Here is a 17,908-nt window from a genome sequence, read left to right on the forward strand (position 1 = left end):
GTGGTGAGGAGACAACGTATCGCAGCAAATCCACAGAAATCCTGCAGGTACACCTGTGGTGTAGGTAAACTACAGCACATCAGTGTTAAAGAAGCCCTATACTATTATGCCCAGTGTACTGCTTCACACTGACTTGAAGATCTCTTTCTCCTGCTTCTGGCACCACTCTGGAGACTGCTAGCTAGAATAAGAGGTGGAGTGCAATTGATATCACACCGTATGGGACAGGTGCCAGCATTACAGAGGAGGCATTGGCTTATGTGGCTCTTGCTCCTTACTACAGCTCCAACTTTACAAGTAGTCCCTCTGCATTGCACTCTGTGTGATGCTTTGGGATGGTGGGTCAGCAAGCCCAGACCGCAAGCTATCAGTCACCTACCCACAATCTACAGGTAGATCACGATCTACAGGTTGCTGACCCCCAATCTAGATAAATCAGGATGCTATCTAAGCTCATGTTCTCCAGACAATGCTCCATTGTACTCTTGAAGGTAGCCGATGCATTGTTCAACCCAAAAGGCATCCTTTTGAACTGCCATAGTCCCAAATGAAAAAGCCGTTTTTGGGCGATCTGCTTTAGTGAGAGGGATCTGCCAGTACCCACAGGCAAGGTCAAGAGTAGAAAAGAACTTGGCTTTCCCTAGGGCAGCTAGGGACTCTTCAATTTGCGGCAGAGGATAGGCGTCTAATAGTGACAGCATTCAAATGTCTATAATCTACACAGAAACGGAGGGTTCCATCCTTTTTCCGCACTAAGACGGTGGGATCCACCCATGTGCTCTTGCTGTCCTCAATTATGCCTTGTTGCATCATTTCCAACATCTGCTTGACTTCCTGATAAAGGTGAGGGGTATGCTGCTGTAGCACTCCCGGTAGGGTGGACTCTATGCTGTTGAGATCTCTTGTTCAATCCCATTACTACAGCCCAGGTCCAAATCCCCCTGTGAAAACACCTCTGACTACCTATCCACCAATCGCCTTACTGCTTCCGCTTGAGTGGTGACAATTTCTCAGTGGACAGCTGTAGAAGTGGCAGTATCTGTTCTCCTGGGCATACTTGGTCTGTTCCTGCTGACCATTTGGCAATATTCACTTTTGCTACATAGTGTCGTCCATTAAATTTCTGAAGCTCTATGTGGTCCACTTTAGGAGCGATCACACCTGTAATCAGGGCCAGTTCTGCCAATGGTGTCCCTGGGGGCAGGTGAAGGGGAGTTGTTTTGCTGTTACGCATCCTAACTAACACAGTGCCTTGCCAAACTACTGTGAAGGTTCTAGCAACAAACAACACAATATCTGAGGGTAAGGGTTCCACTAGGACTGGGACACCTCGCAGTCGATGGCACAAGCCAACATTCATGGGAAGTACAAGCTCTTGGCAGGGATGAGCTATGATTTCTGTCCCAAAGGGAACCCTGACAACACTACCTTTTTCCTTGATGCTTGCCATTATTGAGGCAGAGTCCTTTAGTGCTTCCAAGGCATGAGGCTGTTTTCTGACCTCCTTACGTGGACCCATTTGGGTAGGGCAACGTTTCAAAAGCTTAGGCTTCAGGCCCTGGATGATATTCATGCCCAATATAACCTGCTGTCGTCCTTCTCCGGACACTTGGGTGACCACCACACCATTAGGTCCTGCCCCATAGTTTTACTTTCATCCACTTCCATGGGAAGTTCGTTGGCAGCGGTCAGTGAGATCCATGGAGTATCCTGACTCTTTTTCTTCTTTGGGAAGTACCGCTGGAACAAAGGTTCTGGTATAGTGACTTGTGACCCAGTGTCAAAGAGGCACTCGATCTCCTGGCCATCAAAGTATTCATGCACTACAGGGCAATCGACCACCACGTCCTCTGTGTGTGACTGGGCATTCATTCCACTGGGCCGCCCCACTACTTGACTCCTAGCGGCGGGGCATTCTGGGTTTAACGTCTTTCTTGGCATTCTATCAGGGCAATCCCTCAAGCAATGCCCATTTTTCTGACAGGCCCAACATGGGGAGAGTGACCTCTCTCATCTAGATTGTCCCTTGGATTGGATTGTTCACGCCTCAGTGCGGTTCCGTCTGGAGCTGGGCCATCCCTTCTGTCAGTTTGTGGATGGCCGCCTTCCATGGAGCAGTTTGTTCAGTTTGCGTCAATTTGCTAGGTTTATTGCCAATGCTGGCCATAAGGACATCCATACTTGCAGGTCTCTGCTCTGAACACCAGATAGTTGCCTAATATTTGTGGAATTTTAAATTTGGGTCACTCCTGTCCTTTTCTTGTAACTTTTCCCTAAATTTGTCAGACAGAAGCCCATTAACAAACTGATCCTTCAGCCGTCAACACAACCCTGCATAGGGGATATCATTTGAGCAGGGGGGTGCAGTATAGAACAATAATTATAATAGTAGGGAAAACAGGAACAGAAGAAATGAAAACAATTCTACAAATGGCCACTAGATAGCAGTAGAATTCCTGAGTTCAGTCGAGCTTATGAGAAAGAAGATAATGTCTCTCACATGTCCACCCTATGAAGGAAGGTTCTAGAAAGCTAATGGCTGGGTGCATCTGATTTGGCACAGGCTTCACATTGCTGCTGTTGTCTTCGGTCAGGAGGTGCTGGTGGTTGAAGATAGGACCACCCCACTGCATGGACAGCCTCTTCAAATAGACTGTAGCAAAGTCCTCTCCAGTGACTGGAGCTTACATAGATGCTGCATGCTCTTGTGCTCACTGATAATGGCCACCAGATTTAACACCTGGTGACAGTTCACTTGCCCAGTCACTGCTGTCCCATCTGGCAGGGTCTCTCTGAGCACAGGAAGCAGGAAGGAGCCGGAATTTATATCCCCTGGGTGTGTACAAGAGCTCAGGGGATGCTGGGAGCCCAGAGGATTGTAGGAGATTGAATTAAAGGGACCTGCACCTGACTGTGGATAAAGGGGCACTCCGCCACAGCAACACAAGCAGCCAGTCAGTTATGCTGTTGTGCTCATGTCCCACAAAGAGAAATCCTTTACCTTGCCAGACAGGTCTTCATCACCATTACACCACCACCAATCTGACCTTAGCAGGTCATCGTGGCATCTCCGAGTATAGTCCACCCCCTCGACTCCTCCCATAACCCCCTGTTGTTAACCCCTTCCCGCCGACCGAACGCATATATGGGTACTCGGCTTTCCGGGGTTATACCGGGATGATGCCCGCAGCTACAGGCATCATCCCGGTACCGTTGTTTTCAGCGGGCGATCGGCTACCCGAGTATAACAACCGATGCGGCTAAAAGCCGCTCGGTTGTTATACCGGAGGAGCGGGAGGGGACATCCCCCCCCTCCCGCCGCCTCCCGCCACCTCCCGCCGCTGTTACCGGGCCTCCCGTGCGATCGGGAGGCCCGGTGTCCGTTCCACTGCCTTCGGCGGCTGGGGGCGGACTGGAACGAAGCTGCGAGCGGCTTCGTTCCAGCCTTCTTGCTGTAAACGCAGAAGCGACGTCATGACGTCACTTCCGTTTACTCGGCTGCCAATGGCGCCGAATTTAAAAAAGTACACAGTATTCAGAATCGCCGTTTTCGGCGATCTGAATACTTTGAAGTGTAAAGGAGGGATCGGGGGTCTTTTAGACCCCCGATCCCTCCATAAAGAGTACCTGTCACCACCTATTACTGTCACAAGGGATGTTTACATTGCTTGTGACAGCAATAAAAGTAAAAAAAAAAAAAAAAATTTTAAACACAATTTCTAAAGTACAAAAATAAATAAAATAAATAAAAAAAAAAAAAAAAAATTTTTAAAGTGCCCCTGTCCCCGCGAGCTCGCGCAGCGAACAAAACGCATACAGAAGTCGCGCCCGCATATGTAAACGGTGTTCAAACCACACATGTGAGGTATCGCCGCGATCGTCAGAGTGAGAGCAATAATTCTAGCCCTAGACCTCCTCTGTAGCTCAAACCTGGTAACCGTAAAAAATTTTTAAAGCGTCGCCTATGGAAATTCAAAGGTACCGTAGGTCGTCGCCATTCCACGAGTGCGTGCAATTATAAAGGGTGACATGTTTGGTATCTATTTTCTCGGTGTAACATCATCTTTCACATTATACAAAAAAATTGGGGTAACTTTACTGTTTGGATTTTTTTAAATTCATGAAAGTGTCACTTTTCCAAAAATTTGCGTTTAAAACACCGCTGCACAAATACCGTGTGATAAAAAATATTGCAACAATCGTCATTTTATGCTCTAGATTCTCTGCTAAAAAATATATATATAATGTTTGGGGGTTCTAAGTAATTTTCTAGCAAAAAATATGGATTTTAACTTGTAAACACCAAATTTCAAAAATAGGCTTCGTCATGAAAGGGATAAGGTCAGTCACCCAAAACTGTTATCTTCATCTTTGCTAGATCCCTGAGAATTAAACCACCCCACAATGTATATAGCTCTCAGACACTGTATAGGGGAGATCTCTGCTTATGAGTGCCTGAATCTGCACATCATATCACTGGGGACTCCTTATTTTCCTCTTGAGTGTTTAAAATAAATATATATATTATATAAACAGTATATATGTATGTATATGTAAGAATAAAGTTCCAAAGGTTGCTGCACTTAAAAATGTGTTGCTTTATTCAATCAAATCTTTGGAAAAAGATTACAAAGTAAATAGAATCATTCCAGACAAAATCGTTACAATCATCTGTTCAGACAAAGATGTATATACACATACATATACACTATATTACCAAAAGAATTGGGACGCACATGGACTTTAATGGCATCCCTGTCTTAGTCCGTAGGGTTCAATATTGAGTTAGCCCAACCTTTGCAGCTTTAACAGCTTCAACTCTTCTTGAACGGCTGTCCACAGGCTGTAGGAGTGCGTCTATGAGAATGTTTGACTATTTTTCCAGAAGCGCATTTGTGAGGTCAGGCACTGATGTTGGATGGGAAGGCCTGGCTCACAGTCTCCGCTCTAATTCATCCCAAAGATGTTCTATTGTGTTGAGGTCAGGACTCAGTCCAGGCCAGTCAAGTTCCTCCATCCCAAAATCACTCATCCATGTCTCTCTGGACCTTGCTTTGTGCACTGGTCCAAATCATTTGGTGAGGGGTTGTTTTTCAGGGGTTGGACTTAGTTCCAGTGTAGTATACCAAGACATTTTGGACCATTTCATGCTCCCAACTTTGTGGGAACAGTTTGGGGATGGCCCCGTCCTGTTCCAACATGATTGCGCACCAGTGCACAAAGCAAGGTCCATAAAGACATGGATGAACAAGTTTTGGTTGGGGGAACTTGAGAAAGGAAGCAGGGCCTCTGAAACACATTGTACACACCCCCCTTTTCCACATTCCTGTGCCTGCCTGTTCGTTAGAGGACGACCATAGACACTGCCATTGTTCCATCTTCCCGGCAGGTCCAGCTGCATTTGTCTTACAGCTGCTCCCAGTCTGCAGACTCTGTGTCCATCCTCACACATACATTCTCTCTCTACATTCTTAGCAGCACTTCCTTTACCTTGAAGTGGTTGTAAACCCTCACATATACCCAGTGACGTGAACAGCCTCAGATGATACACAGAGATGAAACAAATCCTCCTACATAGGTTTTACTTTTTTATTTGCACCCTTTTAAAAGTGCAGATCTTGTTAAAAATCTTTCTTCATCTGTCAGAATCACAGAGCAGAGGGTGGAGAGACTGCAGTTACACTGTATGAGAGCTGATTGGAAGAAATACACACACCCCCCTCCACACAGCAGAAGAACTGTGTTGTGAATAGACAAGCTCTGTTCTGAACTCTCCCTCCCACCCCCCTTCTGAAACAAATGTATCTCATGTGTTGTGAAAACTTTGCATAAGTGACTCATCCTGATAACAGAGGAACGAAGCACCAAAGAGAAACAATACTTAGAGCTTTGGAGGGAGATAAGTAAATACTACAGATATATGTGCTTTTCTCAAATTCCATGACTGGGACTGGGGTTTACAACCGTTTTGATGTGAGTTTGGGTATTTGTTTTTAATAAATGTCACTATGCTTTCATTCCTTCCCGAGATGCTTTCATTCCTTCCCGACTTTGTGTTTGTACATTTGATCAATACAGGCTAAACTCCTAATAAGGAAATTCCAAAAAAAGAGGGATTTACACATCTTGTGGACCAAAAGGTCATTGTTTACCAAACATACAGTATGCCAATTATTTAAAAAAGGCAGGGCAGTTCAAGGTGAAGGGAAGCGACTAGATAATATAACAATTGTATACATTTTGTTAAGATAAACATCACTATAACAATGAACTAAAATAGAAGCAAAAATGAAAAAGACTAAGAAAAAAAAATAGAGCCGGAACCATTTATCACATTCCAAATTTCTTAACCACTTGTGGACTGTTCACCTGTAATGTACTGAGGATGTGCTGCCTGTACCCGGGTTTAGGGCACGTGCTGATGTCATCATGTTCCTGAATTTCCAGAAGTGACGATGGATTTGTTGTGTTTGCCGGACGGATAAGAGTTTTAATTGCACAAACATTTTACTTTGTATGTACATGCAATTTTTAGCTTAATAAATACTGTTTTGAGAATTTTACATTATGTTGGATGTTTGCTTACATATTCCTTCACTGCCCTGCATGGATGGTAACAGGAAGAGGATTTCTATACAGATCCCTGATATTATAGAAGAGTATCAGCAGGAGTGATGTGCTTCTGACACATTATTCAACCCATGAGCTCTGTATGACTTCTCTTTAGTTAGAGGTGGGTCATTTACCATTGGTGAGCTTGCATCTGTACCATTGAGGTGGTGGTTTCCAATACGTTAATGGTGGTCGAATATTGATCTCTTCATCTTTGGTTGCAATTTATATTTGAGCACATAACAGTGGACTTTATTTTTATCACATGGACTTTTTAGTGATTTATTTGGACTTTTTGATGCACAAATTGATTAATATGTTTTCATTTTTGATTGTTCATTATAGCACATGTACAGTAATTGATGAAGTATTTTTTTCACACTTTTAGGATTTTTATAAGCACAGCTCAATGTCCAATACAGGTATGATTGACAGAACTTGGGTCGTCCTCCATCCACTTTTATGACACAAGCGCCGACATTCTGAATGCAGGGGACAGGGGGTTGTAAGTTTTACACTGAACAACACAGGTGTGATCAGAGCAGCGCTGTTCCTGAGCTGCTCACACATGTCCTGTCTGTTTATTTCACTATATAAACTCAGTTTACTGTTAAAAATAAGTGTGAAATGCAAGACTCCAGTGGGTGTAACAAGATGTCCGCTTGCAGCCTTCCCACTGTATCCTTATGCCGCGTACACACAATCAGACATTCCAAAATCCATGGATTTTTTCCGACGGATGTTGGCTCAAACTTGTCTTGCATATACACGGTCACACAAATCTTGTCGGAAATTCCGAACGTCAAGAACACGGTGACATATAACACGTACGACGAGCTGAGAAAAATGAAGTTCAATAGCCAGTGCAGCTCTTCTTCTTGATTCCGAGCATACGTGGAACTTTGTGCATCAGAATTGTGTATACACGAGTGGAATTTACGACAACGGATTTTGTTGTCGGAAAATTTGAGATCCAGATCTCAAATTTTGTGTGACGGAAATTCCGATGGAAAATGGAGCCTACACATGGTCGGAATTTCCAACAACAAGCTCCCATCGAACATTTTCCGTCTGAAAATCTGACCGTGTGTACGGAGCACAACTGTGGCTAAGTGCGGGGTGTAGTAAGATGGCGGCGACAGAACGACAAAATCTGACGGATCATCTAATCTGACGAAACACCGGGAAAGCACACAAGGGTGACATAGTTCAGGTGTCCAGGATGTGGAGGGGCTTGGAGAACACTGTCACATTCTGGATCTCAGCTTCTACAGCTTCTAGAAAGATGGGACAAAGTGTTATATGTACTTTGTACACTAGGGGACAGGAGCATCAAATAATAAATGACGATGACGTGATGAGTAATCTTAAGAATAATCTTGAAATAATTGCACACATTTTAGTTTGCATAGTTTACTTTTATTAAAGTTTTACTATTATTTCATGCTCTGATTAAAGTAAGTACTAAGGAAACAAAAACATATGTTCTCACACAAACACACACACATAAAATGGAATTTTACAATAAATATAATTATAATACTGTGCAATTAAACATAATGTAATGTGCTTGGCTCAGCAGCATGGAATGAGAGACCTCTTTGATGTCTTTGTTATCAACCTTCTTTTTATTAAATTTTTTAAAAAAGACAAGTAACACACATCATACCATCTTCAAAAATATATACATTAAAAATTCCTTTTACATAATAAATAATCTTAATGATACCCACTTCCTCCTGTTTCTATAGAATCATCTAACTAAATTCCTATTACTCATACATACCTTAAAACATTCATTTCCTATTGCTCATACATACATCTAAGCATTCAAAAAAGAAAATGATCTTTTTTCCCCCTATTTTTTTTTTCCTCCCCTCTCCTCCCTCCCTTTCATCCCATATCCTTCCCATTCCCCTCCAATTATAAATACTCCATCAATCTATTCGAGGACCGAAATTCCTCCCAATTTTGCCATATTTCTGGTACCTGACCCCCTACATACCCTTCTTCTCTTATCTGTTTTTCCATATATTCAATTTCGTTCATTTCACATATCCATTCCAATTGGCTTATTTGTTTTTTTCCAATTTTGCGCTATAATTGTTCTAGCTGCAGTTGTCATGTGGTGAAGAATATCTATTTTGGTTACCCTTATTGTATCTGATGTAAGGGAAAACAACGAGGTGCTTATATTTGGACTCCTTTCTACTCCTGACACTTTCTGATATTTCTCAAATATTTTGTCCCAGAAGCTCCTCACTCCTTGACAACTGTACCATACATGATCCATAGTCCCTCTTTCTATCTTACATCTCCAGCACGTTTCTGTATTAACTTTGTTAACTATATTTAAAGCTACTGGGCTCCAATATCATCTCATTGCGATCTTATAATTTCTTTCTTGATATTTATTTGCTATAGATGTTTTATGTATTATTTCAAAGATTTTCTCCCATTCCTCCTCTGATATAGGATTTTCTATTTCCTTTTCCCATTTCTTCATTCCTATTGATTCACTAAGGGAACCGGAGGGGAGTAATAAGTTATATATCTTTGATAATTTTTTAGTTGGTTCTTGTTCCTCTACTAATATTTTTTCAAATTTTGTTTTTGGTCTATTTATCAAAGGTATTTTTAACTCAATGAATGTCTTTAATTTATAATATTGTAACCATTTGCTTTTATATTCAGGCCCCAAGTCCTGCAATTTTGGTAGCTTACCATCCACTAGGATCTGTTCCACCCTTGCGTTCTCCAAAATATTCCACTTAAAGTAATTTGTGGTTTCTAAAGCTGGCTGAAATTCTGGGTTGGAGAACAAAGGTGTCATAGGACTAGCCATAGTGGAAAGTTTCCCCCTTTTTATTATAGTATCCCATATTTTTAATGTAGCATTTACAAAAATTGTTAATTCTTTCTTCTTTGGTCTTAAATGGGGTTTAATCCAAGGCAGGCACCTAAGTTGTGGTCCTATTAATTCCTCTTCTAGATTTACCCACTGTTTAGTTTCCATATTATGAAGCCAAGTTAATGATGCTGCTTGTAAGTATTTTGTAAAATCTGGTAATGCTAAACCTCCATTTTTTTTATTTCTAATTAAAATTTCTCTTTTTATTCGAGGGGTTTTATGAGCCTAAATAAAGCTCACCATTGCTTTTCTCAGTTCCATCATCAGTTTCTTAGGAGGGACTAGGGGAACTGTTTGAAAAATGTATAATATCTTTGGTAATATATCCATTTTTATTATGTTAATTCTTCCCATCCATGAATATGTTATTTCATCAAATTTTTGTAATAGTTTAATTACTTTTTGGACCGTTGTATTGTAATTCAACTCCTGTAGTTGATTCAGGTCCTTCGGAATAAATATTCCTAGATATTTAATTGCTTCTTGATTCCATTTAAATGGAAAATCTTTTTGCAAAAGTGTGTATGTTTTTTTAATAATGATATATTCAGTACCTCTGATTTATCATAATTAACTTTAAAGTTACTCAATTCCCCAAATCTTTTAAATTCTTTTATTAAGTTTGGAATTGTTATGATAGGATTAGTTACATATATTAACAAATCGTCTGCATATATTGCTGTCTTATATTTTATATCTTTGATCTTTATCCCATTAATATCTTTATTTTTTCTTATTGCCGTGATAAGATGTTCTATTACCAATATATATAATAAAGGTAAAAGGGGACATCCCTGTCGGGTTCCATTTGATATCTTTATATATTCTGATAATATTCCATTTACTCTTACCTTAGCTCTTGAGTTGGAGTACATTGCAAGGATCCTACTAATCATTTTGGGACCCATTCCTATCTGGATTAGTGTTTCCTCCAAGAACCGCCATCCCACTCTGTCAAATGCTTTTTCCACATCAACAGCCAGAAGACATGTCGGGATGGCGGTTCTCTGAACATATTCCACCAATGTGCAGGTTTTTATTATATTATCCCTAGTCTCTCTTCCCTTCGTGAACCCAGTTTGATCTAATTTTATATGCTTAGGTAAGATAGGTGCTATTCTATTAGCAATAATTTTTGAATATAGTCTTATATCTATGTTAGTCAATGAAATTGGTCTGTAATTATTACATAATGTATGTTTTTTCTCTGGCTTTGGTATCAATACTAGATGAGCTTCTGTACTTTGTGGGACGAAGATTTGTGTATTGGATATAGAGTTATATGTTTTTTTAAGGATAGGAATAATTAAGTCCTGGAATCCTTTATAGAATCTAGAAGTATATCCGTCTGGCCCCGGGCTTTTTCCCAGGACCAGCTCAGCAATGGCTTGCTGAATCTCTTCTGATGATATTTCTTTTTCTAGATCCTCAATTGTTTCCTCAGAAAATCTGGGTAAAGCTGTTTCCTCTATATATTTTCTATTCTCTTCCCTATTCTTTTCCTTTTCTCTGCTCCTGTGTTGTTTATTAAAGTTATACAGTCTGGAATAGTATGTATGGAACGTTTTAGATATTTCTATTGGGTCCTAAATTAGATCCCCATTTGTTTTTAGGATTTTTCCTATGTAGGTCATGGATTGCTGTTCTCTTATTGTTTTAGCTAGTATTTTACCAGTTTTATTTCCATATTGATACCATTGTGTTCTGTTTTTACCCCTTACTCGAAGGAATTCCTCATCCAGCACGGCTTGTAATTCCATGCGTTTATTTTTTAATATGATTTTATCACATGTGTTAACACTCTGTTTATGTTTTTTTCAAAATTCTCAATTTCTATCATAAGTTGAAGTTTCTTTTTCTCTTTATCTTTTTTTAATCTTGAGCCGTGCTTGATGAACAACCCCCGCAACACACAATTTAATGCTTCCCATTGCATGGGAATTGTTGTTTCATCTTTTTCGTGTATTAATAAAAAATCCTTTATTGCTTTTCTAATATGGCTTTCACAATCTTTGTCTTTAATTAAATTATCATTTAACCTCCATATCCTCCTCGTTTTTTTATGTTTGCTTATCTTAAGCTCCAAATATATCGGGGCATGATCTGACCATAGGAATCCACCTCTATCTGTTGAGGGAGTCATCATCATACCTGCTCGATTTATAAAAAAGTAATCTATTCTATGATATGAATCATGTATATTTGAATAATATGAATAATTCTTTTCCGTTAGATGTTGAGCCCTCCAAATATCTACCATTTGATATTTCCCTAATAAATCTTTAAATCCCTTTAATTGGTTATTCTTTCTTTGGGTATGGGTATTGATAGTGTCCATTTTTGTATCCATTATAAAGTTAAAATCACTCCCAATATTATTGTTCCTTCTGCTTTCACCATCGCATTCAACAGAGCCTTCTTCCCACTTTCAATTTGACCATAATTTGATAAATAAAGATTAATAATTGTAAACATTTTTCCATATAACATTACCTTTATAACCAAATATCTACCATCCTTACCCTTATAACTTTGTAATATTTGATGAGGTATGTTCCTGTGGAATGCAATGGGTACACCTCTTGATTTGGAATATGAAAATGTATCATGGATCCAAGTAACATAATTCCTATTGTTTATTTTTGGAATGTGATCTGAACGAAAATGTGTTTCTTGAAATAAAATAATATCTATCTTTTGTTTATGGAATAAATTTAAGATTTGATTTCTTTTTGTAGGGGAATTAAGGCCTCTTGCATTAAAAGAACAAAATTTACCCCCCCCCCCCCCATTTTAGAATACGGAGAGGGAAAAATACAAGGGAACAAAAAAAAAAAAATTATTCCTTACACCCCACTCTTCCCACCCCCCTCCACTCAGTCTCACAGAATCTACCTAGTCACTCACTCTATCCGATCTCTATCGTTCTTTCACCACTCAGTCTTCCCCAATCAGTTCACTCAATAATATTCAACCTATCACTCCACACACTCTATCCTATATCTAGGTAAGTAAGTTCCCTAATGAGGGGAAAACCAGAGCTGCTGTTTCAGATCTGCCGCCCGTCTGTTTACCCCATGCTGCATTTCTATTTCCTTACTTTTTTTTTTTGAACAGTTTACTGCTTTTCCTTTATTCTATTCCTATTATAAACTATATAAATCCTCTTATTATTACTATATTTTTCTTCCCCAGTCTCCTTTAAAGCACATGGATAACCAGGGGATGCTGGGGCCAGAGGTAAAAAAAAAAGAAAAAAAAAAAAAAAAAAAAACCCCATTACCGATAGTGTGGGTTTATAATTTCCCTATATATAACTCTAAAATATACCATAATACAAAGTGCATATCCCTTTTAGACAGTGACCCACAAAATACATTTCAAATCACATTACCCCATGCATTTATCGTCTCCTTCCTATCCCCCCCCACCAGGTTACCCATACCCCAAGTGTATAATTTATAAGTATTACATCTAAAATATACCATAATACAAAGTGCATATCCCTTTTAGACTCTTTGATGTCTTTGATGACCTCCATAATGGTACTAGAAGCTCCTTCACCCACAAGACACACATGAAGTGCTTTTCTTTGGTTCTTGTAAATTCACCAAATTTGGATTGATCAACATGGACGATCTCTAAAAAAGAAACCAAACAAGGAGTATCATTTCCTTGGTGAGGCAACATTAGAATACTATTTAAGAAGGGCTGTATTGGACAACTAGAAACATTTGTGGAAGAGTTTGAACTCCATTTTTACACTTCAGTGAGATCAATGTATAAAATATGTCCAACAATTGTATATAATAGGCCACACAAGGCAAATTTGAAATTTAGTTTTTGTGAAAACTGTATCAAACACCCAAGCCCCTTACAAAAAAAAAAAAAAAAGTATAAAGAAAGTACACTGAAACATATGGTTCTACTGATTATAAGGACAGATTCACATTTTTCTGTTCTTGTGTTAAAGTGTGTTACATGTTAACATGTGTTGCCTTAAGGCAGTCTATTGATTTTGACTGGGCACCAATGCACAAGAACAGGCAAAAAATGGACATGCAGTATTTTTCTCAGCTCACCACAATGTGCAGTAGTGCCTTACCATGCATTGTGGTTTGCTAAAAATGCATGTGTGTCAGAGATACCTTGCCCTGATGTGTCGGGGTGCCATTAAAAATGACTGGCACCACAACACACTAATGCAGGTGATGAGTGTTAATGTGCATTGCGCTAACACACACATTACCACAGCACAGTGCATTGCAAAAAAGTGTGTTTCCGCCCTAGATAAAAACAAAAAATGTCACCAGCACACCAGGGGTCTCCAAAATGTGTCCAAAGTCTTATTAGCGATCATTACAGTGGAAAGCAACGTTTCGGAGCCACGCAGGACCCCTTCGTCAGGGATGTGATATCACATCCCTGACGAAGGGGTCCTGCATGGCTCCGAAACGTTGCCTTCCGCTGTAATGATGTGATCACTAATAAAACTTTGGACCCATTTTGGAGATCCCCGCTGCGATGGTGACATTTTTTGTTTTGACTTATTTAGACCCCTTTCGCACTGGGGCGTTTTTCAGGTGCTTTAGCGCTAAAAAAAGAGCCTGTAAAGCGCCTGAAAGAAGCCTCATCTGCAATCCCAATGTGAAAGCCTGAGTGCTTTCACACTGGGGCGCTGCGCTGGCAGGGCGTCAAAAAAAGTCCTGCAAGCAGCTTCTTTGCAGCGCTTTCGTGTTTTTGCCACCGGGCAGGGTGCGCTGATGGCCCGAGCCCTTTCAAACTGCCAGCGCCCGAAAAACGCCCCAGTGTGAAAAGGGTTTTAAGCAGCGCTTTACCAGCGTTTATCGGGCGCTGGCAGTGTGAAAGGGCTCGGGCTTTCACATTGGGATTGCAGATGAGGCTTCTTTCAGGCGCTTTACAGGTGCTTTTTTTAACGCTAAAGCGCTTGAAAAACACCTGAAAAACGCCCCATTGTGAAAGGGGTCTAAACGGTTTCAGGCATTGGTCACTACAGCACCCACTTAGATGCACAGCCATTTTAACAGGAACGTGTGCGTTGGGATTAGTATGTTTGAAGTCATCCTAAATAATTCTTATAAAGGATTATATACATAAGATGCTGGTGTAACTCTTCAAATATTGACATAAGAAGGCACCTATGCATGTGCTTTTTCTGTTTGTGAAGTTCTTTTATAAGCAGTTTAAATATGCAAGTACTGCTCTGTATAACTAAGCTGGTAATGGCAACTTTAGGCATGCATGTAACACTCCAATACTTCAGTGTATTTTGAAGAAAGGAGTAAAGACATTATCATTGCTGTGTTTGAAAGTCATGGAGAACATATCCAAATCTCAGTGCCACTCCTCATCCATTATTGAAAGGGAAGACAAAGAAAGTCCCCTGGAAGCAGTATTGAATATGATATGCCAGTTCAGGGTCAGTGGTTTTGATCATAACCAAAGCAAGGGTTTGTCTAAAATCCAGATTATAAGTGAAACAAACTTTTTTTACCTTGTAATAATTTTCAGGTATCAAAGAACCCCTGTTAAGATTAATCCCTTGGTGTTCATTGGGAGAATGCCCCTTTCATTGGTGGGGGTCAGTAGGAAGAATAGTCCTCCTACAGTGATGGCCAGAATACCACCCTTACAGTCATGCCTCTGCCAAGTGGTGTTGTACCTGGAACTATACATCACATGGAAGGTCAGTTAGCCACAGTTCAGGGAACCCCTGGCCCCCTCTGGAGGAACCCCAAGGTTGCAAGGAGCCATGGCTGAAAATGGCTGGGTTAGAGAATTGTGAGATGGATTTACCCCTCTGACATAATGCAAAGATCAGCCAAAGTCTACCCAAGTATCAGGCAGGAGCATAGTATCAGTTTCCCTATGTAAAGGTGTTACACATTGGACAATGAAGGTCCATCCCACGGTCACAGATGGAGGATGACCACTTTATTTTTATCTGTGTACACTTTACATGGTGGAGGTGGGAGGCAAATCAATGTGTGCCATATGGGCAAGGTCCATTAATTCCATGGGGTGTCAGTGAACAAAGGATTTGCCCTCTTTCCTTATTTAGAGGTGAAAAGGAAAGCCCATCTACACTGCATTTTTGTTTAAATAGACATTTGGGAAGGTAGCCTCATCCAAAGTGATAGGCCCCATCTCTGGAGCTGTCCTCATACTTTCCTCCTTTGTGCAGAAAAACTTAATACAACAAATTAGGTCTTATGGTGACCTAGCTTGTGGCTTTTAAGGCTCAGGGTTTTGTGAGTCCCATTGATTTGAAGGTCTACAGCATGTGAGGTGCTCGGCAGCTTAGAAAAAGGTTCCATCGGGAGTAAGTCAAAACTAGCTGCCTTCGGCAACCCCAGGATCCTACAGTTGTTCCGGTATTTTCTGTTTTCCATGTTGTCTTGGATTTCTTGAACATCTAAGCCATTTTACCTGGACTGCCATAGCATCAGTCAGTATAGAGCAGGATATTTAAATTTCCCTTCATGGACTGAATTTCAGATTTATAAATAGATTCAAACCATTGGACATATCTTTCCATTTAAAATCTGGTTGGTAGAGCCCTAATGCATTCTCTCCAGTTCCAGTCCCATGCTTGAGCTTTTGGCTGGTCAGGATTCAAATCTGGAGCAGGCAGAGCTGGGCTGGGTATGGGTGAATGAGAGCTTGGTGCTCTCAAAGCATAGCCTGTATATGTACTGAGGAAGTGTAGCCTTCCTTAAGTACAGTACATACTGTAATTTCATTATTATTTAAATGTATTTAAACATTAACTCATATTGATAACTTTATTTATATCAATCTAACCATATTTATATGTTATAAGTTTACAAAAGTAACCTATACATTATTTTTAAGGCAGAATGTTTGCAACAAACTTCAGAGCTCCCTCTAATGGCTAATCTACAAATATCTATTTAAATGCTTGTAGGAAAATATGGAAAAGCAAACATGTGAACGTTTGAAGGTTACAAATTTGAATTCTAATACAATTTCCAAAAAAAAATTCACATTTAGGATTCTGGAATATCAGCTTTTTTTACATATATTTTTTATATATGTGATCATTTACACTTATATACTCACTGCAAAATAATACAGTAGAATTACTGCTGGGTGTCACTAAATATACTGTATTCCCCTACAACCACAACTTAATCTATCATATATTATATTGTATAATATTAGTTCAGTTCTGGAAATGGATATACTCTATCTATAATTAACTGTTATTTTACATCAATACATTTACACCTTTGCATTATTAATATTTTATATTTATTTTATGAGGCAGTAACTGGGATAGTTACTTGAAACAGCCCTTACCTGCCTTAGCATGGCTTGCCCACTATTCAGAGTCTGGCATAAAAAAAGGAAACAAATATTCAAAATTCTGGTTCTATGAATTGGTGCTTACCTACCTTTTCATAAATTGCATTTGACAAACTTAGGAATGCTTTGTCAATATTGATATATTCTTTAGCACTTGTCTCATAAAATGGTATGCCATACTCCCAAGCAAGCTGAAAAAAAATTATAAACAGTGAATATATGAGATGTTTTAACAGAGGAGCATACCAAGTAATAGTACATTCTTAAAATGTCTTATAATAATACAATTAAATTAACCACTTCAATACCAGGCACTTTTGCCCGTTCCTGCCCAGGACAATTTTCAGCTTTCAGCGCTGTCACACTTTGAATGACAATTGCGTGGTCGGGCAACGCTGTACCCAAACTAAATTTTTATCACTTTCTTCCCACAAATAGAGCTTTCTTTTGGTGGTATTTGATCACCTCTGGTTTTTTTTTTCTTGCTAAACAAACTAAAAAAGACCAAAGTTTAAAAAAAAAGTTTTTTCTTACTTTTTGTCATAAAATTTTGTGTTCTCCTTCACTGACTGGCACTGATGGGCACTGATGAGGCGGCACTGATGAGCTGGCACTGATATGCAGCACTGATGGGCACCAATAGGCGGCACTGATATGCAGCACTGATGGGCACTGACAGGCGGCACTAACCGGCAGCACTGATAGGCGGCACTGATGGACACTGACAGGCGGCACTAATAATAATATAATAATAATAGATGGCACTGATTGGCAGCAGTGATGATGAGGTATAAATATAAGGTGATCTCGCGCGGTAATAAAAATCACTCTAAAACAATGAAAAAAATCCACTAATGGATAAATGGAGTACAAATAATACAAGTGCAAATAAGTAATATCTCTACAAAATGGTGCTAACCATGTGTACAAAAATATATATATAATAATGTGCAATAAATGTCCAAATGATGTTCAAAATCCTAAAAAAGTTTGCTCATGACTAATTCACAAAGAAAGATCAATGCATTGGGGGTT

The 17,908-nt window shown here is 39.7% G+C and overlaps 1 protein-coding gene across 2 annotated transcripts in view; it reads right to left on the reverse strand.

Annotated features, from left to right (window-relative positions):
• Window positions 1-12,376: 12,376 nt before the first annotated feature.
• The window catches only part of LOC141145142 (ras-related protein Rab-10-like), an 81,219-nt gene continuing 75,687 nt past the window's right edge, over window positions 12,377-17,908 (reverse strand). Inside the window, exons 4-5 of one of the 2 annotated variants that reach the window (XM_073631529.1) lie at window positions 16,963-17,064; window positions 12,377-13,164 (exon numbers count right to left, since the gene is read on the reverse strand). In XM_073631529.1, the coding sequence (XP_073487630.1) occupies window positions 13,084-13,164; window positions 16,963-17,064 (183 nt within the window). In that variant the 3' untranslated portion in view covers window positions 12,377-13,083. The remainder of the gene's footprint in view (window positions 13,165-16,962; window positions 17,065-17,908) is intronic. The other variant, XM_073631528.1, reaches the window with a different exon arrangement.

The sequence above is a fragment of the Aquarana catesbeiana genome, linkage group LG05 (genome assembly GCF_042186555.1).
Source record: "Aquarana catesbeiana isolate 2022-GZ linkage group LG05, ASM4218655v1, whole genome shotgun sequence".
Lineage (NCBI taxonomy): Eukaryota > Metazoa > Chordata > Amphibia > Anura > Ranidae > Aquarana > Aquarana catesbeiana.